General features: G+C 38.4%; 1 protein-coding gene across 4 annotated transcripts in view; it reads right to left on the bottom strand.

Moving 5' to 3' along the window:
• The window catches only part of DOCK1 (dedicator of cytokinesis 1), a 525,973-nt gene that overhangs the window by 215,689 nt on the left and 283,396 nt on the right, over positions 1-26,888 (bottom strand). For all 4 annotated transcript variants that reach the window (XM_067533435.1, XM_067533436.1, XM_067533437.1 and 1 more), the window contains exons 28-29: positions 18,109-18,210; positions 3,136-3,230 (exon numbers count right to left, since the gene is read on the bottom strand). In XM_067533435.1, the coding sequence (XP_067389536.1) occupies positions 3,136-3,230; positions 18,109-18,210 (197 nt within the window). The remainder of the gene's footprint in view (positions 1-3,135; positions 3,231-18,108; positions 18,211-26,888) is intronic.

The raw sequence follows: 26,888 nt of genomic DNA, 5'->3' as shown, positions 1-26,888 counted from the left end.
TATGTCTTTTTTTAGGTTCTGAAGGTCCCAAAGGAGCCTGAGACCTCCTTTTGCATTGGGTATTCGGAAGTATCAGGAGTATAACCACCTGCCCCAATACTTGATGGGACACTTCTATGGCTCCCAAAGAACATAGAGTCTGTACTTCTTGTCTCAGAACCAATTTGTGAGATGAGTTCCTGAAAAAGGACAGAGAAGGTAGATGGGAAGAACAGGAATTGGAGGGTATATCCTTATTTCACCCTGCTTCACTTCCATTTAACGGAAATGACAGATTGTCAAGCACTTAGGAAATGTGACAACCTGCTCCTAAAGGAGGAGAGAGAAGGAGTCTGTAAGACCTGGTATAATCATTATGCTGTCCTCGATGGGGGAGTCAAATGGGCTGTTTATAAGCAGGCCGCTGCCTGGATATGGAGGCTGGGGAAGTGGAAGAGGGAGGACTTCCCCTCTGTGCTTCCACTTGTACTGATCCAGCTGTCTAGGTAAACTATGTTGTTGCCTTGGTGGAAACTGAGAACGAAACTTTGGGCCTTGTGTAGACAGACCCAGAGGTTACAACACTGCCCTAAAGTCTTTTAATGTATGCGGTGTCTCATGTTTTCAAGGAAAAGAAATCACAATCTTAGAAGGACTTTGGAGTTGGCGGGAATCCCCAAAGATTTGGTTACTGTCTTTGCCATGGCTCTAGCAGCTGAGTCTGCTGAACCCAAGGAAGTCTTGTACAGCAGACCGTGTGACCATATGACTTTCTACTACAAGAGACTGAAACTCAGCCTTGGAGTCCTCAGGCAGTTTGTTAAGAGATTTTGACATGGGGTCCCAATTTAAATAGGCATAATGAGTCAATAGAGCCTGTTAATTTGCTATGCATAGTTGTAATCCCGCACTTGAATAAATTTTTCTACCAAAGACGTCCAATTGTCTCACATCCTTTCATTTACTGCTGCCACTACTAAGAAGCCTGGTGTGGAATGTTGATAAAATTGCTCATGCCCACTATACTTTGAAGTCAAAGGTGGAGGGGAAGACTCAGGCACACCAGAGGGCTGGGGTCAGAGAGCTGCTTCCATAAAGATGATTTTCTGGTGGAGCTCTCTGTCCTTGTGGGATCCTGGTCGGAGCTGCTGGCAGAGGGAACACTGTTGCTGGATGTGGCACTTGCCAAGGCAGCGGATGCACTGGGAGTGCTTGTCCACGATCAGGATTGCTTAGCTGCAAGTGCGACAGTTCTTGAAGCCCGGAGAGCCCCTTGTCCAGGGGGATCTCCTCACAATTGGGGTCACATAGGAACAAAGTCTTTTCTTTTTTCAGGCATGGCCAAATAAAGAGTCAGAAGAAAGCTAGGTTTCTAAAAGCTAAAATGTAACAAATGAAAGGGAACGTTAATGATCCGCTAACGGACACCCAAAGGCTCCCTCTCTAGCTAGGGGTGGTTGAAAAGAAACTGAGGATGGTTAGCCCACGCACTGGATAGCCTCGTGGCACAGCCTGAGGAGAGACAGTGCCTGTGTGGGCCCAATGGACACTGATACCAAAGTTCTCTGATCAGCAGCGCAGGGACACAAACACACCTACACTGGAGCACTCATAGGGACACTACTTGAAGAAGAACTGTATGTCAGAAAAACCCACCTTCCTAAAAAAGTAACTTTTTTGCTACTATATTTTCAAATTGCAACACATAGACAGAAAAAACATCAAAACAAAACAAAACAAAACTCCAAACAAACATTAACAAGCCATTTCGCCCTGCCTCTTGGGAAATTTGGGTTCAATTCTAGTACAAGTATTTCATTCTCCGGGGTGGCAGAATCCTGGGAAAGCATCACACTCATCATTGTCAAGTTTGGGGAAAGAAGCATATCACAATCTCTTAATAGTAACCTCTGCATGACTAGTAAGTGGGGTGATAGGCTATAAATAGAACCCTTTCTAGTGCTATCTCAATCCTTCTTCAAATGATGGTGAACAGAGTAAAGCAGAGAAAAGTAGAGGGAGGAAGGAGATATTTTCAAGGTTTCAGCAAGGGCTGTGGGATAACATATGCTGTGAAGGCTCCCATAAGCAATCTCTGCATATTATAAATCTGCAGTAAAATCCTCAGAGTTGCTGGGGTTTATGAACAGGGGACCAAATTTAAGATCTCAACCAAATATCCAGGTCTACATTAGGTCCACATTATCAATTAATTATTCAAAACAGAGTGTTTTTGAGTCACAGCAGAACAAAAGTGTTTGATCATAGCCACTAAACATAAAATTCAAGGATGGCTGAATTCATTTTAATCCAAATTATAAACCATAATAAAATTTATTCCTAAGAGGAGATATATGCCAACGTTCCAGTTACAGTGTATTTTTATGGCAAAAGTATAAACCCCATCTTATGGGTCAATAGTGTAAAAACTGACAACTTTATAGCCATGAGAACCAACAGTAAGCACAAAATATTTCTACAGGCAACCTGGAAACAAGATTTTTTTTAAAAAACTTGCATCAAAGTGAACAAAAAAAAATATGTGGGAAACATTTACTAAAATGGCAAATGTAAAATGTTCCACTAAAGCCTGTTCAATAATAATTCAATAATAAAAACCAAAGAAGCAATGACAAAGCAAAAAACATGATTTGAAAGATTCACTTCATTATCAAGCTGATGGTGACAGTTTTTAAATACCTGCCCTTTCAATTAGAATGTAGGAAAACGCAACATCAAAACACTCATGGCTCATCCCCACACAATAGCCCCATTGATTTCTGAAATATGTAGTGTACAAACACATTTATCCTGATTGGAACACGATTGGAAATTCAGTTAACTAATAATATTAAAAATGTTGGTTTAATTTTCCTCCTCCATGATCTGTTTTAAAATTGTTTTTCTACGCTTTTTAAAATGGCACCCTCCCTCGATTTGTGGTGGACCTGAAGAGCAATGCTTTACTGCTTCTGTTTCAATAACAGGTCTACTGCAATCTCTAGAGCCAATTTTTCAAATAATTATTTGCATCACAGAAAAAAAAATCTGTCTGCTGCACTGTGTGTGTGACTGTTTCTAAGCAACACTGTTGTTTCAGATCAAACAAGAAATAGTCATCTCAGTAAAGGTTCAACGCTTTTTCTCTGTACTTACTTATTCTGCATCATGTTCATTATAACCCAGTCGAAGGGATAGACATTCTTCCCAATGAGATTCTTGAACATGATGAATGTTTCCATCAGAAAGTCCTAAAATAAGAGGGAAAACATTTGAAAAAGGCCACTCTTTCATATAAAAAACGATACCATGTGGCTGATGAAAACTCATTTGATTACTGACTAAATTCAAAAAGGTATCTCTTGCTTTGTAGAACAAAAAAAAATTCCTACTGTTAAGGTAAACTGTATATTAATTCTGTGATAGTTGTATTATTTAGCCATTTCAGAAGATATCTGTAACAAGAATGGGTTTTTTCTTTTAAACTAAATAGTTATATATTGTAATCAACCAATTAATTATATAATTCCGTGAAAGAGAACAAATGACAAAATTAATGACATTAAAATTTTTTGCTGAAGAGGGTTCCAGTTCTCTTTAATAAATATGTGGTTAAGGATAAGCATGAAGTCTTACAAAATGGACTTCATAGTACATACAACATAACACACCAGTGAGAGAAGAATACCTGTTTTGAATAAAAATGTTAAAAGAAATTATTTGTATATGTAAAAAGGGGGAGGAGGAAGGTTTTTGGTTCCAAATAGGGTCCAATTACACAAAAGTATTCACTGGTGATGGATTCTCCAGAGTAGACTTTTAAAGGTTATGCTCTGGTTAAAATTGGAATTACTGTAATTCAGGGAAGTTCTAGGGCCTGTGTTATGTGGGATATCAGACTAGATGACTACAACAGTCCCTTCTGGCCTTATAAGCTATGAGTAGAGTTCTCCTTAAAGAGACACAAATTGGTTCTGCAAAAGAAAAACTGGTTCCACACAAAATAAGCTTGGTGGCATAAGCCAGTTGATTTTTATATAGACATGAACAAACAACTCCTTGGGGCAAGAAACCCATGCGATTTACATGTGCTGTGAAGCACCTAGCACAATTTGGGGTGCTGTAAAATAATAATGCTTATTAATATGTAACACTTTACAGAGCATGATAATCTCAGAAAAATGCAGAGGCAGAGAGAGATTATGCAACAGCTCCTCATTCCACTAAATGTACCATCTAGTCCTGCTGAACTTTTTATCCTTTATACAATTGTCTCAATTATTCTAATCCAAGGCTATTTCTTGTGCTGGAGTTTACATGGAACCTTGTTCAACACCATCTCTTCAAAATGTCAGATTTCTCCAACATAGGAAAAAATGGCATCCGTTTGTCTTTCCATCCAAGACAATGTTCTCCCATTCATCTGTCCGTCCATGGACTTAATGGAACTCCATCTTTGTTTGATTTAATCTTTCTCGCTCATTATCCTTTTAAAAATTTTAACATTGGTATGAGTCCTGGTGTTGCATATATCCCTGGGAATGTGTTATTGCTTTCCCTAGAACTCTAGAAGAGGTGCACGTTTCCAGGATATACAGCTCTCCCTGGCTAACATTAGGAATACTGCCATTGGTCAGCCTGGGAATTTCTCACCTCCAAGAACCCAAGGATCTGTACCCTTAGCATCTGTGCACTGTGGTGAGAGTGAGAGAAAAGATGATTGGTTTACAATGTCTAGTGCAGCATTCTGCAGCAACCAAAAGAGGAAATAGTTCACATTTTTTATCTGATGAATCATAATTAGGTGCAGCAGCTATACAGCCAAAGAGGCCCACCAAACATCAGATGCCACAGAATATATATTTTACAAAAAGACCATTAGGTCAGTAAAACACTCTCCATAGCACATCAGTGAAAGAAGACCTTCTGAAATTAAAAGAATTGACTTCCCAGTCTTTCGAAGTTTGCAACTGCTAGTAGTTAATATGAGATGCTACCATTGCGTAAAGCAAATTTCATTCCAAGCAAATACTTCACTAGCTCAGTCCTCAGTTTAGTGATCAAACTGCCTACTTCATAACTAGTTTTTATGTATTAGTTACATTTTGAATGATCATATTGCATATTTTGCTGACTGGAATCATGCAGTATTTCTTTCATCACACTACACATTTTTACTACATGAAATGGTTGATTTCCTTGTTGATCCTGCTTCCTAGCTTAATAACTGAGACATTAATGGGAGCTGTACTCATGTGAATGACGACAAATTTGGACCCATAGAGTTTATCTTTTTGAATATTTTATTAACGCAGATATATACTTTCCTGGTTTTTTTTATAGCAGATTGCATTTTGTACTTGATTAGTTCTGCTGGATGCTCCAGTTGTTGAGTTTTTGCACACTTTGCTGATCAAGTTGCATGTTGTGGCAGATGAATATTCATGCATTTTGCTGATTGACTTGCATACTTTACTGACCATGAAGGTGGTGTAATGTCTGATTTGTGCTAATTTGCTGATTCAGCCACACATTTAATCTATTGACATTTACACTTTAATAATCCCATTTTCACAGAGGTACTTTAATCATCAGCATGTACAGTTTATTGAACAGAATTTATACCCACTGAAGTTTACTTATTCATTATATATTTATATCAGTGCTCTCTTGGCAGTTTAGATTTTATCCTTTCTATATGAAAAGTAGATGGTTTTGTACCAGTATGGCTTGTATTATGAGCAAAAATCTGGATTTTTAATAATCAGTTTAATAATACAGAATCAAATTGTAGGAGCAAGCCATGCAATTATTTCTTTGTTATAGCACAGCCTCTGCCCACCTGGGAAGCCTACTTGATATTTCGCTGGGGGCAAGAAAGGTCTGAAGCCCTTATGGCTGCTTCACCAGTGAGCTTCACCTTGGTGACAAGAGGGGCCAACCAGCTGAGCTCCCAGACAGATGGGTCCCATTTGTAATCCTTCTATTTTTTTAACTAATGGAAAGACAGAGGGCAATGGACAATGTGTGGACAGACCAAATAGGACTCACAAACAGATCAGGGTGAGGAAAGAGGATGGAGAGCAATTTAGTTCTCCATCCTTAAAACATAGTGTTTAGCTATGATTGGCATGAAAAAATGAAGCAGGCAATTCTCCCTGGTTCCGCTGACTATCCAGCCACCCCAATATTCAAGGAGCTCCGGGACAGTGGATTATTTATAGGATTTCAGAGTGAGAGTTTCTGACCACAGAGAGAATAAAAGAGATAGGAGAGGAAAGAGAACTTCATTGCCTGCCTGCTGTGTAATGGCCTCTTTCACTGCCTCACCAAACTACTCATTTTTCATTAGCACCAGAATTAAAGAAGGGAGCTGGGACTGCACTACTGTATTCTCCCTTCTTCCCAATAAGCCTGACCGTCTGCCTTGTAGTTGGGTGCAGAATGGAGAAAAGAATGCTTCTTCCCCCCATTCAGACCTCCAAACATCACACACCATGTTTCACAAACTCTACTGTTCACATAGCTGTGATTTTCCAGGGGTTCTCCAATTAATCCCCAGGCTTAGTATAATAATTTAAAGCTATCTACAGAGCACATAAAAAGCACTCAATATAAAGAGGATTTTAGGGACAAGCAACTCCCTTCTCCAGCATTCCCCTATGATAAGTGGATCCCCACCTCCCAGTGACATATATTGGAAGCCAGGACTCCCCAGGGAATGACTATAGAAAGCAGATGGCAGTGGGCTTCACACCAGCCCATTAACGGGGACAGAGGCACTTGAAGAATAAGCAGATATGTTAGAGCTTTCCCAAGACGGGATGTTTTCATATAGCCTGCAAGTTTAAAAAAAAAAAAGTAAAATCTTCAAACTACTGTGGCTTTTTTGAAGTAGCAAGCAAAGTGGTGATCAAAGAAAGCCAAACAGCAATTGCTTTAAACCATAAAACAGCTGAGAGAGTAATCTCTCACACTCCCAATAGTGCCGGTTCAAAAATCAGACATCAAATGAAATACTTAAATCACTTAGTAAACAATTAAACTTCCTAGAATGGACCCATCAATCTTACCTTGTGTTCTCCAGACAACAGAATCTACATGGATCTTCACAAAATTTAATAGTTACCCAAAAAATGGTGGAAAGCAGCTAGCAACACCAGAAATGCCTCCCAACCCCTTCAACCATAGTCCCCAAATAGAGACAGCAATGGGGGAAAGTGGAGGCACACCCAAAGGACACAAAGCAGGAGAGACAGGTTGAGGGGTTTCAAGGAGGAAGAAGTGAATGACCATGACAAAGGCAGCACATATGGTAGGTCAAGAACCATGAGCATGAGGAAGTGCTCTTGTAAGTTGGCCAAGAAGTGGACTTCAGTGAAAAGAGGTTGTGGGTAGTGGACTTGGTGGAAAATGTAACTACTGATTACATGTATTTGTATAACAGCAAGCAGGATTCAGCTTCTGCCTTCTCTTATTTAAGAGACAGCTGAAACAAGCACCCCAAACCAGTGGATTCAATGTTTGTAAATAAAGGTGGTGGTGTTTTTTTAAGTAATATTCTAAACACAATGTAGACTGTTATTTTAATTTGTATCAATTTTATTTTGAATGCTACACTGGAGTAGAGAACTCCACAAATGAACTATAATCTCTGCAAATACAAAAAGAGACGTTACAGTCTTTGTTGATGTCTTTCAAGTCACTCTTCCACATACTTAGTCTACTAAGAAAGGCCCTGATTCTCTAAGACTTTTTCAGGAATGAAGCAGCTCATTGTTAGTAGAGTGACCTGAATGAATTTTAGGTAGCATTAGAGACTCATTGAGGTAAGTATCTCCGCTTAGATTGCCCGCTGGGCACAGTAAAGTCATAGAGATGCTTCCGAATTTTATGTTGAATAGATCCGAACAGCACCAACCCATAATGCAGAAGGGTATACGACAAAACTTGCTATGACTTAGGGCTTGTCTACACTTAAAACTCTGCAGTGGCATAGCTGCACCAGTGAAGACATTACTTATACTGACAGGAGTGGCTTGCTCATCTGTGTAGGTCAGTGATCCCTAAACTGTGGGCACGCCCCCCCCAGGGGGGTGCGGAGGAACATTTGGGGGGATATGGCGGGACCCAGGCCAGACCCCATGGGGGGTTGGGAGGGAGCACCAACCAGCCCCACTCTGCCCCCAGCTCCGCTCCAGCCTCACCCCTGACCTCAGCCCCGGACCCAGCCACAGCTCCTGGCCCCAGTCCTGGCTCTGCCCACTCCCAGCCACAACTCCCGACCATGGCTCCAGCCCCTGACCCCTGCTCCAGCAAGATGCAAACAGATTCCATTATGGGTAAAGAGGGATCCGAAAGAAAAAGTTGGGGACCTCTGGTGTAGGTAATCCATCTCACCGAGAGGCAGTTGCTAGATTGACGGGAGAATTCTCCTGTTCAACCCAGTGCTGGTCAACACCGGCGTTAGATGGCTAGAGCTGCGTCTCTCAAGGGTGGGGATTTTTTACACCCTCAGAGACATAGCTATACCAAAGTAAATTCGTAGTGTAGACCAGGCCTTAATGTGTTACTTCTCCATGAGCTCAAGGATCTGTTTTTGAAAGTTCTTCTGCTTATTATTTTGGCAGAAAGATTCTGAGATCCTTCTTCTTGGCGTAAGTGCTTATAAAATAGTCTGCATGTGAGCTGGGAGTTAACTGAATGAAGAGACTTTCAATGAATCTGCATGTCAAAACTATACAGCCTCTTCTCAAACAAGGTCACAACAACATAGTTGTTTACTTAACATTTGTATACAGCCCCATAAGGGTGCATTGTGTTATTATCTAACCAATATATTCTTATATTAAACTATATTTGTATATATTTCTGGCTACACAGAATTGTGTGTCTGTGTGTATTTATTTTAAGTGCAAAATTTTCGTATGTTGTAGTTGTATCAAATACCATACACTGTGGTGGCATGAAGTATGTCAGGCTCTGGTTCCAGGAAGTCAGGCCCGGTGGTTAGAGTAATGGTCACAGCTGGATGCAGGGTCAGGACAGGGCTCAGGGCAATGCTGAGACTGGGGTCCAAGGACAGGCCATGGGTTAGAACCAAGGTCAGAGTCCGTAGACAAGCCAAATCGGTATCATTGTCAGAGTCCAGATGTAGGCCAAGGTTTGAATCCAGGAGGCAGACACAAGGTTGGAGCAGGTCAGTAACAGGGCTGGAGCAAGGTCAGAGTAGGGCATGGACAAGACCGGAACAAAACGCAGGCAAGGCTGAGGCAGGTACAGGAACTGGATCAAGAGCAGGCTGTAAGCCTAGGGTGTCCGTAAGACGGCAAGGCAGCAAGAGAGTTCCTGGTCAGGCAGTATTGTTGCACAGACTAACCTGCAGCTGTGGCAGGGTCAGTGAGATGCCTGTGCCTGGAGGTCATCTGACCCAGGCACTGCTCAGGGACAGGCTGCTGCAGCATGCCAGAGGGCTGAATCACTCAAGCTCCTGTTGGAGAGATGAGTCAGTGCGCCTACTGAGTTCCTGAGGAATGGGCGTGCGCAAGCTTGCCCACATCTAAAGGCCCCTCCCCTAGCCTTTAGGGGAGGAATCACTGGACCCAGGACTCAACTGAATTTGGAGGGCAACAAATGAGAGAACAAGGATGGGAGTGAGGGTCAAAATCAGGGAGCCAGAGGGGGACACAGAGCAGACAACTCTGGACAGCACCCACTGCTCCTCAAAGGCATCCAGGGAGCCAGTGGATGTGGCCCAGAAGAACTTGGATGGAGACATGACATCAGGGAGGAGCAGAAATAAACCGCACAGTCATACAGCAACTCTCTCTCCAGCTTCCTCCTCATGGTATGGTGGACAGTCAACGTTGGCCAGCAGCAGGAGGAGGTTGACAAGGAGGTCTCACGACTTTGTGGGGCCACAGATGGGATGTGCATAGTGCAGGAGGTGCGGGGAAAAGTGCAGGCAGAATCTAATGAGATGTTTCAGGAGGAGCCGGAAACGTGGCTGCAACCTGGCACACTCGAGGTAGATGTATGCATGCGTCTCCCTCAAGCCGCAGAAGGGGTCCGTGTCAGGGAGGGGATTGAACTGTGCCATGTATTCATCTGTGCTTACGGCTCCAAGGAGCCGCCAACCAATATCCCTGGCGGGCTGTGGGACCAAGGTGGAATATATACTGGCCCATCGAGGCTGAGTAAGTGCAGCCAAATGAGCAGCTCTTGAGTGGCTGAGGATTTGCTTCACAAGGTGACATTTCCTTTCCTCTCTTGTATGGTCCTCCCACTCATTCCCCTACTCATCTGGCTTTCTTTCCCCATCAAGCCCCTTTTCATGCCCTCCCTCCCCTTTCTTCTTCTAGCTTTAGCTTCCCTCTCTTTTGCCCCCTTTTCACATCCCATGCTCCTTCCTCTCTCCCTGCTTCTTCCATCTGTCTGCTTTTAGCTGGGCTATAGCTGGGTTTCAAAGGCGAAGCTGCTGCAGGCCATACCACACTCAGTGGTTTGGCTGTTATAGGGGTATAAAGAACAAATAGCTAGGCGCATACTACCTACAAACAGCTGAGCAGAGCAGGATTGACAGCAAAAGCAGCTTCTCTTTTGAAGCCTTGCCATAAGCTAGCAAAGGGAAGGCAGTGTTGGTTGGGGGTAAAGGGAAAGGAACGGATGTAGATGGATTAACAGATTTTAAATATACATACCTCACACATACATAATATGTTTGCTTGATACACTTTAACATAATGCACTTAATGTTGAAAAATGTATATGATACTAACAATAGAAAATCAGCATTTTTAAACTTTCTCTAGGGCATCCAGAATTTTACATAAATAATTATATAGTCTCTCGTTGTATCATGTCAAGTGAACACCTTACAATGGAACTCCTGGCTTTAGTAGATTAATATTTAATACATTTTTTTAAATTGTCTATAATAAAGCAAAGTATAAGGTCAATCACATACTCCAGGCTGTGTATCAGTCAGCCAAAATATGCACAACTTGACTAGGTAAAGGAAATGTATCCTTTGCCCTTGTTTACCTAGCAATGCATGACCTCCTAGAATCACTAGCCAATGCGCTTGGCCTACTGATGGCACTTTAAATCACTAAGATGTCCTGGGTGAAATAAAAGGATATTATGAAAATAGCCTTTCTCATATCTAAATACTAACATAGAACCTTCTGCTAGCCTGAAAAAAATGATGACATTCCACCTCATTTAGACTAACTACTGACAGCTACTATTTTCAAAGTTGTATAAAATGAAAATATTCCTATCCTAATACATCCCCTTCATACAGATTCCTAAACTAAGATGAATGACCTCTACCATCTTAGGCCTACAGCAGAGAAGAAACTCGATAGAACCTATTTTACCCATCTGTTTAGTAGAAAGCATGAAGAACATTTGAGATCTGACATCATCTGGAACTAAAATTTCATTTTCGAATAGTCTTCCATTGTCACAAGCTCTGCCACATGTTGCATAGACCCTAGGGCAATCTATATCTACAGTGTATTGAAAGCGTCTTTGTGAGTCAGATCAACTATACTCTAGAACAGACAAACATGCATTTTACAAATCCAAGATGTAAGACAATCCTAAAGAAATGTCAATTGGTTCTGATGCCTTCTGTGAATTTACAATCGCAATAGTTTGAGACATACTGTGGAACAGGCAAAATGAGTTCCAAAATGATTCAATCAGCATTATAAACTATGGACTGAGTGGAATAATATGCAAAGACAAGACTGAATGGCAATAATGGATGATGTTAACTAATTATACAAGGAACTCCCTGAACAAGCAAAGTGTGATAACCTCAGATTGAGGCTGTTTCAAAGTGCAAGAACTTTGAACCACACAGCAGTAGTGTGGGACTAATGAGTAGAGAGAAGCTTGTACCAGAGAGTTAAGTTCATGAATTCTGGATGATGATGCATTAGCCACTTTTATAAAGAGCAGATGATTCAAGATACCACATAGCAAATCTGGCATCACTATACATTCCTAAATCAGAATAATATAGTTTGTTATGGTCAAATCTTCAGTGCCTACAGGGCAGACCTAAACCAATGTAGGGCCTCTGCTCAACACCCTGAAAAGCTTCAATGAACAAAAAAAGCTTCAGTGCAAAGAGCAAACCAAACTGTCTAAAATCCAAAGTGCCATATATTAAAAAAAACCCTCATGATAACAGAAAATATTCAGTATAAAACAAAACTAGTTTTTCCTTTTTTTGAAGAAGCAATAAAAATTGTAATATAGATGCCATGGTATAATAAGTGTAACAGTTCTTAAATTACAGATTTACAAATCACTGTGATGAACTAAACTGAAACTATGGTCTGAAATCAACAAGATGAAATCCAATAAAGGTAAGTACAAAGTAAATCACGTAGGAAGAAAAAAATCAAATGCACAACTACAAAACGGGGAATAACTGGCTAGGTGGTAGCACTGCTGAAAAAGATATGGGGGCTATAATAGATCACAAAATGAATTCAAATCAACAATGTGATGCAGTTGGAAAAAAGGCTAACATTATTCTGGGTTCTATTAACAGGAGTGTCATATGTAAAACATGGGGCATAACAGTTTTCCTCTATTCGGCATTGGTGAGACCTCAGCTGGAGCACTGTGTCCAATTCTGGGTGCCACACCCGAGGAAAGATGTGGATAAACTGGAGAGAGTTCAGAGAGCAATAAACATGCAAAAGGTATAGTCAACCTGACATGAGGAAACGTTAAAAAATGTACATGTTTAGCCCTGAGAAAAGAAGACAGAGAGGGGACCTGATAACAGTCTTCAGATACATTAAGGGCTGTTATGAAGAGTACAGGGATCAATTGTTCTCTTTGTCCACTGAAGCAGCAAAGGAGATTTCGGTTATATATTAGGGAAAAACTTTCTAACTTTAAGGATAGTTAAGCCCTACCTTTCTATGATTCTATGATGTGAAGATCTTACTAATGCTGAAGAAGAAAATGACATGGTACAGTATATGGCTAACTATCTTTGGGGAGTTCTTCCTCAGAAAAAGTTAAAATTAATAGAGCTGTAAATATACTCCACTAGTGCCCCACATATGATTGGGAAGTGTGAATCAATACTTAGTTCTTATCTTTTGAAAATGCACACATTCCTCAGCATCAAGTTAACCTTTCTTCTAGTTACATTCCTGTTTTGGGCTTAGGAGCTAGGGCTACTGATCTGTACATACTCTCTACGTATGTTTGGTCACCAGATTTTCAGGAGGCAGGTGAAAGTGCTGCTAAATACCACTGTATTTTGTATTGCCCAGGTGATATGAGAAATCAAATACTGAGCACAATACAGTCTATGACTGGATGATGCCATATGCAAATGAGTCTGTCATGATTCTATGTAGTATTTACTTCATAGTTATTCAAATTAGATGACCCCAAATCTCTAAGAATAATGGGGTATGAGAGACATCCCGAGAGGGGAGAATAGTCCGTTACCACAGCAACTGTGAATTTCTCTGTCAAGAATGTTGCCTCTCCATGTTCACGATTTGGGGTGTGCCCCAGCTCTGAAGAGCTTCCAGCACATTCTAGAAAGTCATGTCCACTAGGGCCACACAAACACCTTCTCATGACACTCAAAGTTCAAAGTTGACATTGTAAAAGTGCTGTGTAGCCTCAATCATCTCAGCCTCTTACAGTAAGCAGAGTTCAGGAGCACTCCTATGAAAGACATCCTTTGGGGAGGTCTAAGAATGGACCTTTTCTTTCCTAGCTCATCTTTTCATAGATTTCAAGGCCAGAAGGGATGACTATGATCATTTAACTCCGACCTTTTGCATAACACAGGCCATAAAATTTCACCCGGTATTTCCAGCATGAAGCTGGGTTGGGGGTAGAATACATATTTTAGAAAGATATCTGATTTTAATTTAAAGACTTCAAAGATGGAGACTTAATCATAGCCTGAGGTAAGATGTTCCAATGGTAATTCACCTTCACTTAAAAAGTTACACGTTATATCTTGTCTGAATTTGTCTAGCTTTAACATCCAGCTATAGGCTGTGTACAAGGCTATTTAATCTAACACACAGAGTGATAACAATCAGAAATTATCTCTGTCTGTAGAAATTTATGGACTGTGACCAAGTCACTTCTTCATCTTTTGTGATCCCCAAACTCCCAAGGGTGAGCTCAAGGACCCTGGTAGAAAGGCTGCCAAAGCCTTGGGTTGAAAAGTTCTTCTTAGACCTCAGGGCAGAACTCTACAAGCCTTCACCAAAAGGGTACATGGCTCAGCGGCACATCTATATGCTCCAGTAGTTGCACTGAAGGTCTTATGCTAACCACATAGGGAGGAAAGGAACCAGGAACATAGGAAAGGCAAAACAACCCTCAGCACTGTTGATGCCACGGTAGGCAATTCTCCTTATATGAAATCTAAGCCTTCATTTCAATATTCATTATTATATGATGTATCTTAAAATGATAGTGTTGTAAAAGAATAAATGATTTCTCAGAGTTAAGCCAATATAAATACTTTTTGAATAAGAATAGCAACTTAACTTCTCCCTCTTACTAACAAGCAATATGAATGCTTTCCCTTGAACAAAAAATAAATAATTTAAATAAAATACTACTAGCCATGTCAAAAAGGAAAAGTACTGATTTATTATTACATGTTGCATACTGTAAGTTCATACTAGTATTTTCAACTGGTAACTCTATTAAATACTGTGGACGTTAAAATACTAACCAGTTTTTTCATTGTCATTACTATGCCATTAATTTGCTTTTTTCTCTTTTCACCAGATGAATTACAATCCATTACCATTACATATCCAGTCATATAATTTATGTTCTAATGTTAATTTAACATATAATTATTTAGCATTAACATATTACACATTTAACATTTGTTACCATATTATCATATATATTACTCCCTATTAGCACAAATTATCATGTACAGATCAACAGTTATATTACAACATTTCTTAAGTAGTAACATTTTTGTTCAAAAAATGTTTTTTTTCCAAAAAGAGTGTCTCAAAACTGTTGACAGCAACATTTGTATTAGGATGTTTGCTAGTTTATAGGAAATTCTGGAAAGCTATAAAAGTGGGAGAAAAACAATCCACAGGTTCCAGTAAAGCCACTGTGGTGGGATATAAGGGAAAGGGGCAGGACGCCAAGGTTATCCTAGCCGGGTGTGCTTCCTGCAAGCTGTGTCCCCTTAGTGTGAACCTCAAAAGAAAGAGTTGGAAGGTAGATGAACCTTGTACAGACACCTCCAAGTCAGATAATGCATCATCCCATGTATCCATGGCGGGCGAGGATGGCAGTACCCATGACCAAGTTGGAACCAGGCTACAGAAACAGTTCTGTGTTTGCATTGATACAAAGGTTAGAAAGGGCAGGAGGAGAAGATAGTACTGGAAAATGTTGTATTGGTAACAGCTGGAAAGATTTTTCAATACCCTCAAAGAGTCTGTGAAGAGACCGTGTTGGTTTCAGAAGATCTGTCACAGTTGAATATGTGGACAGACGGAGGGTAAATAGGCTCTGAGAGATGAGTCAGGACCAGTGGAGATTATCTCTCACTAACTCTCAGCATCAGTGATTTGGGCTTTTCAAGGATTCATAGGTCTTTTGTAGATAAGAACCTAGAAGATATGGGAGACTATGCATGGGGCTCCTTAGCTGTCAGAATGTCAGGTGCTACTGAAGTCTGTTCTAAAGTGCAATCGGTGTGCCTTTCTCTTCTAGTTATGGAAGACGGGTACCAATGTGGATTTCAGCGTGGCTCTGGATTTTGGAAACACTAAGTCTAGTGCCGGTGCCACTCTATAAAGCTTTTCAGTATGCAACATGGTCCTCTTACCCAGTATCATGATTTCAATACCAGAGGGAGTGGGAACCTCAACAGTACGTGTCCTGCATTGGGACGTGAGGTCTCCTGAGACTTAGATCAAGAAGGAGACCTTTCTTCTCCTGTTCTGGAGAAGGGAGTCTTTTCTTCTTAGAGGGTCTTGGAAGCACCATGGAGCCCTCATAGTCTCTGCTTACCACTGAAGCGTAAGTGTTCAGTGAATCTGATTTCAGCAGGTGGTTTGGACCCCGTTGGTCTCAAGGAGTACTCCATAAGCAGGAATTTAAGTCTGCCCTCCCTCAATTTTTTGGATCTGCTTTTAAATCTTGAACAGAGCTCACATTTGGTGTGGATGTGAGTCTCTCCCAGGCAGCAGAGGCAGCTTGAATGTTTATAGCTGTAAGTATAAAAATCTGTGGCAGATCTGACAGGGTTTGAAGCCCACGGCTTCCCAAGGCCTGGGAAAACATAAAAGCCCCACTTGGCAAGCAAGGGGAAGGGGGAAACCCGCTTTTCCAAAAGCAATAACAGTGCTAAGTAACAGAAAAAACAAAGAAAATAACTAATGAGAGAAAATAAGTGAGATGTAGCAAGCGACATAGCTGACTAATGGACATCATGACACCCCATCTCAAGCTGCAGATGGCTGTGAAGGAACTGGAGTGGCGATGGGTCCACCTGTCTGTATATACCCTATCACAGCATGAGGGTGCCTAGACACTGCTGACATAAATATCCAATCAAGAGCACACAGGCGAGCACACATCCTGACATGGATCACCCAGAGGGACAATACTTGAAGAAGAATCAGGCAGATGTAACTATAGAGTAGTATGTTGTTATGCTGAGCTATTTCTTTTACTCCCTCTATTTTTCTTTTTTCAAAAATAAAAATTTAAAGCACACTAAAATGAGTTATACAGCAGTGGAGATGAGTGCATTGTTATATCAAGAAAAGCACCAATATTGTTCCCGTCAAGCTTCAATAAAAGTTCAGGCAAGAATATTAAATTACACAATGCTGAGGTTGCCACGAATCAAGAAACTTGTTTTTTCTTTTAGTATCTAACTCACTACTGTGAATAAAAAGACAAGGTGGGTGAGGTGATATCTTTTTTTGGCCCAATGTCTGTCGGTGAGAAAGACAAGCTTTCAAGCCAAACAGAGCTGCTCTTCAGGTCTGGGAAAGGTAGGGTGACCAGATGTCCCCGTTTTATAGGGATAGTCTAATATTTGGGGCTGTGTCTTATATAGGCACCTATTGCCTCTCACCCCCATCCTGATTTTTCACACTTACTATCTGGTCACCCTAGGGAAAGGTATTCCCAGCACCACCACAAAATGTAAGGTGGAGCAGATAGTTTAGCATAAGTAGTTAGCATAAACTGTAAGGGATCATTCAAGGTAGGGTGACCCGTTAACATCTCTGAAGTCACTGCATATAGTAAATAAAGGCAGTTCTGTAGATTAAAGTATATCTTAGAACTGCTTAAAATGCTCTAACATGGGAGTCCACAGCTCCTAGGTAAGAATTTGTAATACAACAGTTGATCAGATCTCAGCTTATCTGCTGCTTGATGGATCTCAGCCAACAAGTTTGGTTGCTACTTTGCATCATTCTCTCGCCATATGGCAATGATAGTTCCAGGTCATTAGAGAATTATCTGCTTAGCTATAAATTACTTTCTGATATGCTCTTTCTAATTAAGTTGTATCATAGTTGGAGTTAAAAAATGATTACAAAAAAATTGATGAGCTTCACAATCATTATTGTTGATTGTTAATTGATTGCATCTTTAAACTTAAAATGTTCTGAAGAAAGCTTAAAAATGGCAGTTCTATAAATAAAATTAAACAAAGTCAAGATAGAGATAAAGTTGGGATATTTAGGGGATAAAACTATTTATAAAGAGGAGTAACAGATTCACTCAGTAAGGAAACTTCCTTTATAAAATGGATCATGGAATACCTTAGATTGTCTTTGTGTTACCCTAAATCCAATATTTTAGAAGCATGTTCATCAGATTTCAACATTGCTTGAGATCAATTACTTCATCAATTGGTATAATAATAGTAAAGTTGCACATGCTGTTTCTGGATTCAGAAGATGACAAAGCAAGGATGCATCATTGATCCTTTTCTGTGTCAAGTCATATGAATCAAATACCATTTTTTCAAATTTGTAACTGCATTTATCAAATACTAACAGACACAGAAACTAAGACAAATACGACAAAGGGTAAAGGTGCCAAAATTAAACTTACCACAACATCTGACCTCATCTTTCCGAAAGTCTTGATTAAATGAGCATAGTGATAGTCTTCCATTTGCCTTAAAATGGCTGTCATGCTTGCAACGAAGTTCCCCTATTAATAATATTGAAATAATATTATTGATGATGATAATGGTTTAATAGAGGGAGCTAAACAGTACCTGATACCAAAATGTGTCACTGGGCTCCAACAATTTCTTTTGGTATGTCAATAAAATAGACTAGTCAAAGTAAAACTTTATCATTAACATATCATTAATGGAAATCCAAGGATCCATGCATAGTCTGGTGCTAGTCAATAGGCACTTCAGACATACCTAATATATAAGTGCATGAAAATGTAAAGCTTTAATTTATTTGTTTCGGTACTTTATCAGGCATTTCAGTCCTGATTTTGGACTATATTTTGATATAAAAACTATTCGGCACTCTAAACCTTTTCTGCATTACCAGATCTAACAAACACATTACCAGCTCTGGTATCCACAAGTCAGAACAGTATGCAATGAAGACATCTCTTTAAGAATGACCATATTAATTAATGAAAAAAGCACTGTATTATAATCAATCAAAAATATCCTCTAATACAATATATCTCTAAACCCATGAAAAAGGTTTTGCAAGTGTCACTTTTTTTAAAAATGCCAGTGTTTAAATTTTTATGCACTGAAAAGTTATAATAGTGACTCCAAACTACTTTCTGCTAAGAAAAAGCCCTAATGGTACTAGAAAATCTAAGGTATCATCAACAGTTCTACTTGTTTAGTATACTTATTCTAATATCTCCTGTTAAAAATATGTTAAGCGGACTGGTCATGATAAAATAGAACATAAACCTTTGGAGTGATTCTTAATGAATCAACAAATAGGTCTAATTTTTAAAAAATTCTCAAAATTCAAAGGAAAGATAGAGAATAAATAGGTAATGTTCTTTGATTTCCATAGACCCTTAACCACATTTCATATTAAAATGTTTTTTTTTTGCTAGTTTCAAGATTATTCTATTTCATGTATAGTGTGATATAAATTCAATTTGAGTGGTAATAGAACACGAGAAATTATTTTTTGATTAAACTCTATTTCTTTCTAAGCATGATTTTGATTAATTCTTGCCATTTAAGGCCTTCACTGCTTGCCACTTAAATCTGCATTGCTACACAGAGCTCAAGTAACTGAGTTCAAATCTCAGGCCATATAAGAGGTTTGGCTTGTGTATCTATGTAGTTGTTGGTCCACCACACAAACACACTGTCCCCAAACTTCTGAACACATGCAACGGGCCGATTCCTTGCATCACATTTCTCATACCCTTCCTTCGGGGCAGCAGACCTGATACTTGTTCTGCAGATTAGCAGGCTTTGTCTATGGAGGAAGGAATGACTTTTTCCTTATTAATTTTCCTATACTACACAAATATAGATTAGATATATTACGAGATGTAAAAGAAAAGGGAACAGCCAGCTGACTGGATGTTTTGCTATGCCACAGAACTCTCCTTGTTTTTGCTGTATACAGACTAACACGGCTACCCCTCTGGAACTACGTCAAAGACCTTTACAGTTACTCTCTCTTACTGGTAGCAAGAGATGGGGATATAAAATAATGTTAGTTGAAAGGAAATTTACAGGGGACCCTCTCATGGGAAACAGGAAAGGAAAAATATTAATTGTCAAGAGAGACTGTGTAATATGTACATAAAGAAAGACACTGAAAAAGGGTTTGATATGTAGAGACCAAATCCAATAAATATTTGGTTCATTTCCCTGAAGGGTCCAATATAATAATGTGGTGATTCTGTGCCATAGAGGCCAAAGTTTGTTTGTTTTTAACTGGCCAGTTAGGGCTAGATTCAAGATAACATTAGGTCTTAATCTCCTCCACAAATGCCTGGTTCATATATATTCAGGAGAGGTGAAGAAAAGAAAGGAGATTAGATATATTTTCCCACATGTATCTTCTGTACTTGACCATTTAAATAATTGATCTTTTAAAAATCCTCAAAGTTAAGTATATATATAATTTCTCTACTGATTGAGGACCTTAATTGTTAATTCATCAGTACACATCTGACCTTTGCTTTTTTCTTTAAACATAGCATATTTTCTGTACCTGGTTAATACTTTGTTCACATAGGTATGCTAATCTCATTCTGTTTGTTTAGCAATTTAAATTATTATGAACCATGGCAACAACTGAGAGGTGAATTTTGTACCAAGAGAACAGATAAACTAACTTTGTATTGGAATGGAAGACTAACTTGGGAAAACAGTCAAACCTTATGGATTTAAACATGCACTTTTCAGATGCATCAACATTTAGAAATGAAGTTCACCTTAAATTAATTTATATTTGATGTATATTGGTGGCCTTTTCCCCATTAAAAAGCTAATTATTGAAGATTAATGTTTGTAAACATGAGCCTTCTCCTGCATATTCCAATACCTCTAGCTTTTGCCAAGAGATCATAATCCTCTCTTTGTAACTGCATAATGTTTGTCTGTGGGAATTACTACGATCATGCTGATAAGCAAGAAAAGAAGATGAGTCATTGGAGAGAAAGATAACTACATAAAAATATCATTAATTAACATGGCAAGAGTTAGAAAAGACACATGAAAGGTTAATACATTATACTTAAATGTTGTGTTTCCATATGAACTATAAAAGCTTTTCCTTTTTGTAAACTAATGTTTATTAGAGAAAAAAATACAGGAACAAACACACTACATATGAAATTAGCATAATACAAGGTAAAGAATGAAATATATCAAACAGTACAGGTCAGCAATGATCCATAAGAATAGGGTATAGTCCTTTATCCAACTAAGTACAATTTAAACAGTAATACAGATAAATCCATGGAAATAATGTCTCCTCAAGGAATTAAAGTAACTCATACATGGTACACAAAAACAACATACAAATAAACAATATACTCAAAATGAAAAGAACAAAAGCCATACAAAATAATTTTAAAACACAAAACCTCAAAGTCAAAAAGAGGAGATGGGATGCCTGTTAACAGCTGAAAATGTTAGCTACATTTTCCACAAGGAGAGGAACTAGGGTTCCCAACCCTCCAGGATTGTCCTGGAGTCTCCAGGAATAAAGATTATGTCATGTGAAGAAGGCTCCAGGAATATGTTCAACTAAAACTGGCATTCCTAAGAGGAACACAGAGCCCTTTAGCCATCCAAAAATCTGTTCATCCATAACCAACTTGTATAAGGCAAAAACCAGATGCAACATAAAATGAGTATAAGTAACAGTAAACAAAACATCTGAATGACACTGGTTGTGTCATGCCATCTGACCAATATGTGTTTCTATCACACTACTTCCTCCTGAATGCAGGATCAAAGAGGGACAGAGGTCATCTTTATTCTAATTCTAAGGGAGTAGGGGTTTCGGGGGCTGGAGGCAGAAAGGGGCTTTTCCACTATTTAATCTTAAATTCATCAGCGCCATCTTAAAATATATATAAAGAAGAAAAACATACAAACGTTAAAAATACTCTATAAAGCTTCAGCCATTTCTATTTACTTCGAAACTTAAGGAGCATGTGTGTTCCAACTATATTTGACCATGATATTTTAATTTAAATGATCATCCCTATAAAATTCTTCAGACTGAAAAGACATATTTTATCTTTTCATATGTCTTTACATTTAGTAATGTTAAGATTTTCTTCCATTTGCAGCTAGCACCATGTGCCCTTAATTACAAAGCTGACTAAAATTATAATTTTATAAAAGAGACACAAGGTGGCTGAGATAATATCTTATATTGGACTAAATTCTGATCCCCCAACCTTGTCTCTCTAATATCCTGGAACCAACACAACAGCTACAACAATACTGCAAACGTAATTTTATAATAGTTAAGCCTATTTCATATAGCCTATTATCTATATAGCAATAGCAAGTAATATTAAACACTTATCTTGAGTTGATTTTTTAATGTTTAGTTGGATTCAGAAAATACTGTCATCTCATATTGCAGATCACTCCAGGCATTACAAAGAAAAAATCTAATTTTCTAAAAAAATCAATTTCAATTTTATTGTAGGAGTAATTGCAGACCTACATTTATGTAACAAGTACAGGACAGGGCAACATATGGGACTTATTGTTGCCCTTTGCAATTATTAGCTATTCATTCGGTGTCAAGGTGTACATTGCAAGCCCTTCACATGCTTTCATATTTACAAAGCAGGAAACCAAACACTATAAACGAACTACTCACAAGTGATTAATATAATCATTGCGTAAAATATAAAGCAAAGTACACTTACTGTATTTTGTATCACTTTTTAACGTAATTATTTTTTTCCCCACAAAATTAGCAGCCACCAGAGCTGCTATCTTAATCCTTTTCTCCTATCAATAAAGTAGGTACAGTGAGGCAAGAGAGCTTATGATTCCCAAAACAGTATTTTGTAATGTGCTATATCTGCAACCACATCTTAATATAAGCAAGAGTAATTCACTCTTAATAAGCTCTCAGTGGCAAAGGATCAATAACTCAGCCTATTTTAAAAAAAATATTGTTGACTTCTGTTGATAAAGGATTCTGTCATTACTTGGACTACATATTTTATTTGAGAGTGATTTTCTTCATCTTCTTTTTTAAGAATGCAATTCCAGTATCTAAATTCACAACTTGTTAAAATTTCTATTTTTTTTTTTTAAATGAGAAAAGGTAGAAATTGTGTATGGACAATGAATCATCAGAATGTAGTAAATATTACATTTTTTAAGGACTCAATAGTCAAACTATTGTTCAAAGGGTAAATTCCATTTTCATTCAAAAAAATTTCCCTTCACCAATGTCACTAGAAGATTGCAAGACAAAAGCCAATTTCCCAAGGGTCAACCAAGAATTTTCTTTGCCTTGAGTATCAGGAAAAACATATAAAGTAGTAAACAAATAGATCATTATGTATATTGCACCTGTAAACTGGTCTCTAACATGAAGTTTATCCATTAGTCTGAAACAGCTACCAAATCAGCTACTAAATTGGGTCCTACCCAAAGAGAGAGAAGCAGCATATTTTTAAAAAATTCTTTCTTGTGCCAAGATACTCTGCTTTAAATAGTGTCTAGCAGTTTCCAGAGAAAACTCAAGGTGGAATCATTAAACTTTTTATCTGCACTGAGAAAACTTACTTGAAAGAAATGGAACAGAATGAAGGGATGCTCCATTATTATTATTACTTGTATTACAGTAGTGATGGAAGGCCCTAATTAGGATCAGTTTTAAAAACACATCTGATTTTCCTTAGACTCTCTCAAAAATTTACCACTGGATTTAAACCACTCTGATAAATTAATCTGTAAATTATCATCTGGACAGAAATCTATAAACAAATGAAAACATAAGACTAGAATTAAAGGGCCATTTCAGTTTTAATTATAGCGCTGTTATGATGACACTATTTTGTAACTGATGCCATTATTTACATCTGTGAAAAATGAATGAGAAGTGGATACGCGATGCTACTAAACAATAAATCCATATATTGGAAAGCAATGTCCCTGGTTTTCAAAAGGGAGTAGTGAAACTGTCTCTGTCAGTTTTAGATATCTTAATTGAGACACCTGAAAGGGGCCTGATTTTCACATACTGGAAATCCCCTTTAAAGTTCAGTGTCCAAGTATCACATTCAGCACCCAATAATTGCTAGTCATCTTTGAAAACCTTGGCCAGTATATAAACCTGAATTAAAAGACAAGTAGTCTATTCAATGTAATGCTGACAAATAAGTTTACATATTTTACTTAAGCGAGCAAAATGACAATCCAATATGGTATAAAGCAGAGGATCTCCAGCATTTTGCATTCTTGTGGACTACTTTCTAAGAAAAAGAATCTTTCATCTTCCCCCCTGAAATCCTTCTCCTGCTTGGCCTCTAAATGTTTCATTTTGCAGGTTCCCAGGAAGGGGTTCAGTAACCACTGTTTGAGAACCACTGGTACAAAGTATGTGCTAAAACAAACACAAAGAAACAGCATGCTGTTTTTGCAAGGCAAAATGCCATTTTTTGGTGAGCATACAATATTCTGGTTAATCTAATAAACACATATTTATCACTAATTCATGGTAAAAATACATTAGTGTGGATTTCAAGTCATAACAGATTCCTGCAATCATCAATCAAAATATGTTGCAAAAATTAAGACAAAATTACAAAACATGCCACAAAGCAGGCACAGAAATCATTCTGTATTCACATAATTCAGGTCCCTAGAAGCATAAAAACTCATTTCTGCTAACAGGCTTTTCATAGCATTTGAGAGAACATTATGCTCAAGTACTCTCCACTGGTCAGCATGCAGTAGATTAGAATCAATGCTATTATTTTGTCATATCAGTGTCTGTGCAGCATTTAAAATGATTTTGACAGAACTTCCCCAAGCTTCTAGTAGCAAGACATCAATCCTTATTATACTATAAAGGGGAACAGAGGTAAAAACTACATATATGCTTTCAATATTAAAACATAGATAGCTATTCCCACAATATAAAATCTGAGAGTAAATTCAATAGCATCTTCAGAAGTGAAAGTATTTTAGTGAAATGGTGGCAGAATTTAAGAACAAAAGGTTAATATTTGTCATATTTTTACTGGTTATATGCTGCTCTCATAGTCCTAGGACCCAATCCTGCCATTCTGAATAAAAACAAATCGAACCAATAAAACATTTGAGTTTATCTCTATGAAATAAAGGTAGCAGCATTTATAACAATTTAAATGACAAATGTTTTGTTTTTCTGTAGCTGCAGACATAATTAGAAGATTGCTTCTTCCCCTCACGTGATTACCCATCCAGATCCAATAATGCTAAGTGTTCCAACAAAGTTTGACTTTATGTATTGTTCTCCTTTACAATTTCTCTGGACAATATATGCCTTCTTTCTTTTGTATATTAACCTGAAGCAGATGTCTCACCATTGGTTCTGATGAAACAACCCTGTCTGCCTCAACTAGAAAAAACATATGAAGCAGTCAGGTTTCTGAAGATTGGCGGTGAAGGAATTTATAGATGAGTAATTCATTCAGTGATAAATACACTACATTTTTCAAAGATGACTCACAAATCCACATTTTGTCTGTGAGTACTGGATCTCTGAACCAGTGGAAACATGTTTAGAAAGAAAGCTGCTTGTGTACCCGTCTTCTTACATCTAGTCCTATGCTCTGACCAGTAGACATCACTGCAACATTTTACGAAACCAAGTCAGCTGATTTTTTAAAAAAGATATATAGATATATATAACAGATTATATAACAAATTAATGAAGTCCTAAATATATTTCATTTCCGTATGTTGTGTTATAGAAGAATGAAAGTATATTTTTGGTTTTGGTATATTTCTAGGTAGAGTAGTGACATTTATACAAATGTTAATGTAAGCAATTTGTTCAAACAAAGTTAAAAGGGAAGGTATACTTCTAAAGTGGACCTTTGTGGGGAACTATACACTGTGGCTCTTATCAGGCAGACTAGCAGTGCCACTCTGGGAAGATCTCCCTAACTGTATAAAAGAATAAAAAATGATCACAGTAAGCTGCATTTATGGTAAACTGAAGCATCACTTAGTAAACAAGAGAACTTACATGGATTCAAACCAAAGAAAAATGGTTGCAAAGACACATCACATTAATATTTCTCAGTTTCCTTATCTGTATTGTGTGGATAATGACACTTACCCGCTTTTGTAGAGTGTTTTGAGATCCACAAATAAAAACTGCTGGATAGTACAGTACTATTATTAGGAAAAAAAATTGAACCCATCATACTTGGGAAGGATTTTAATTACCCGTGTGTATTCTCTTTTAAGGAGTGCCTGGACCAACATGTTTTCAAACTAGTCTACATGAAAACATGGCATTCTTATTACTATTATTAGAACTGCTATAATTACGTTATGTCTTAATGTTATTCACAGAGTCATAGTGTATAAGGCCAGAACAGATCATTGTGGTCCTCTAGACTGACCTCCCATTTAGCACAGATCATTGGACTTCCCTTAATTCCTGCTTGAACCACAGCAGATCTTTAAAAAAAATTACAACCCTGATTTAAAACTGGCCAGTAGTGGGAAGTCCATCACAACCTTTGGCAAACTGTTCCAATGGTTAATTACCCTCACTGTTAAAAATTTGCCCCCTTAGTTCCGGTCTGAACGGGTATGCCTACACGGCAGCTGAGAGCGCGCCTCCCAATCTGACAGACACACACACACTAGCTCTGTCTGAGCTAGCATGCAAAACTAGTTTGGACAGCAGCTCGGGCTAGCCACCCAATCCCTAGTCTGTACTCAGGAGGTTAGCCCGAACCACTGCCCATTCCACAGCATCCACACTGCTATTTTTAGCATGAGTCTGTCTATCCAGACCCTCGCCCAAACTGCAGTGTAGCCATACCCAATTTATCCAGCTTCAACTTCCAGCCATTAGATCTTAATACACCTTTGTCTGCAAGACTGAAGAGCTCATAATTAAACTTTTGGGCCCCATATGTATTCTTACAGACTCTGATCAAGTCAACCCTTAACCTTCTCTGGATTAAACTAAAGAGATCGAGCTTTGGGTGACTATCGCTATACAGCATGTTTTCCAATCCTTTAAATCATTCTCAAGGCTCTTCTCTGAACCCTTTCCAATTTATCAGCATCCTTCTTGAATTGTGGACACCAGAATGGGGACACAGTATTTCAGTATTGGTCACAGCACTGCCAAATATAGAGGTAGTATAACCTTACTCCT

This window comes from Emydura macquarii, unplaced genomic scaffold (genome assembly GCF_026122565.2).
Source record: "Emydura macquarii macquarii isolate MOO-44397 ecotype Brisbane River unplaced genomic scaffold, CSIRO-AGI_Emac_v2 contig_3343, whole genome shotgun sequence".
Lineage (NCBI taxonomy): Eukaryota > Metazoa > Chordata > Testudines > Chelidae > Emydura > Emydura macquarii.
The sequence above is the reverse complement of the archived record's forward strand: the minus strand, read 5'-3'. Positions and strand labels throughout refer to the sequence as shown.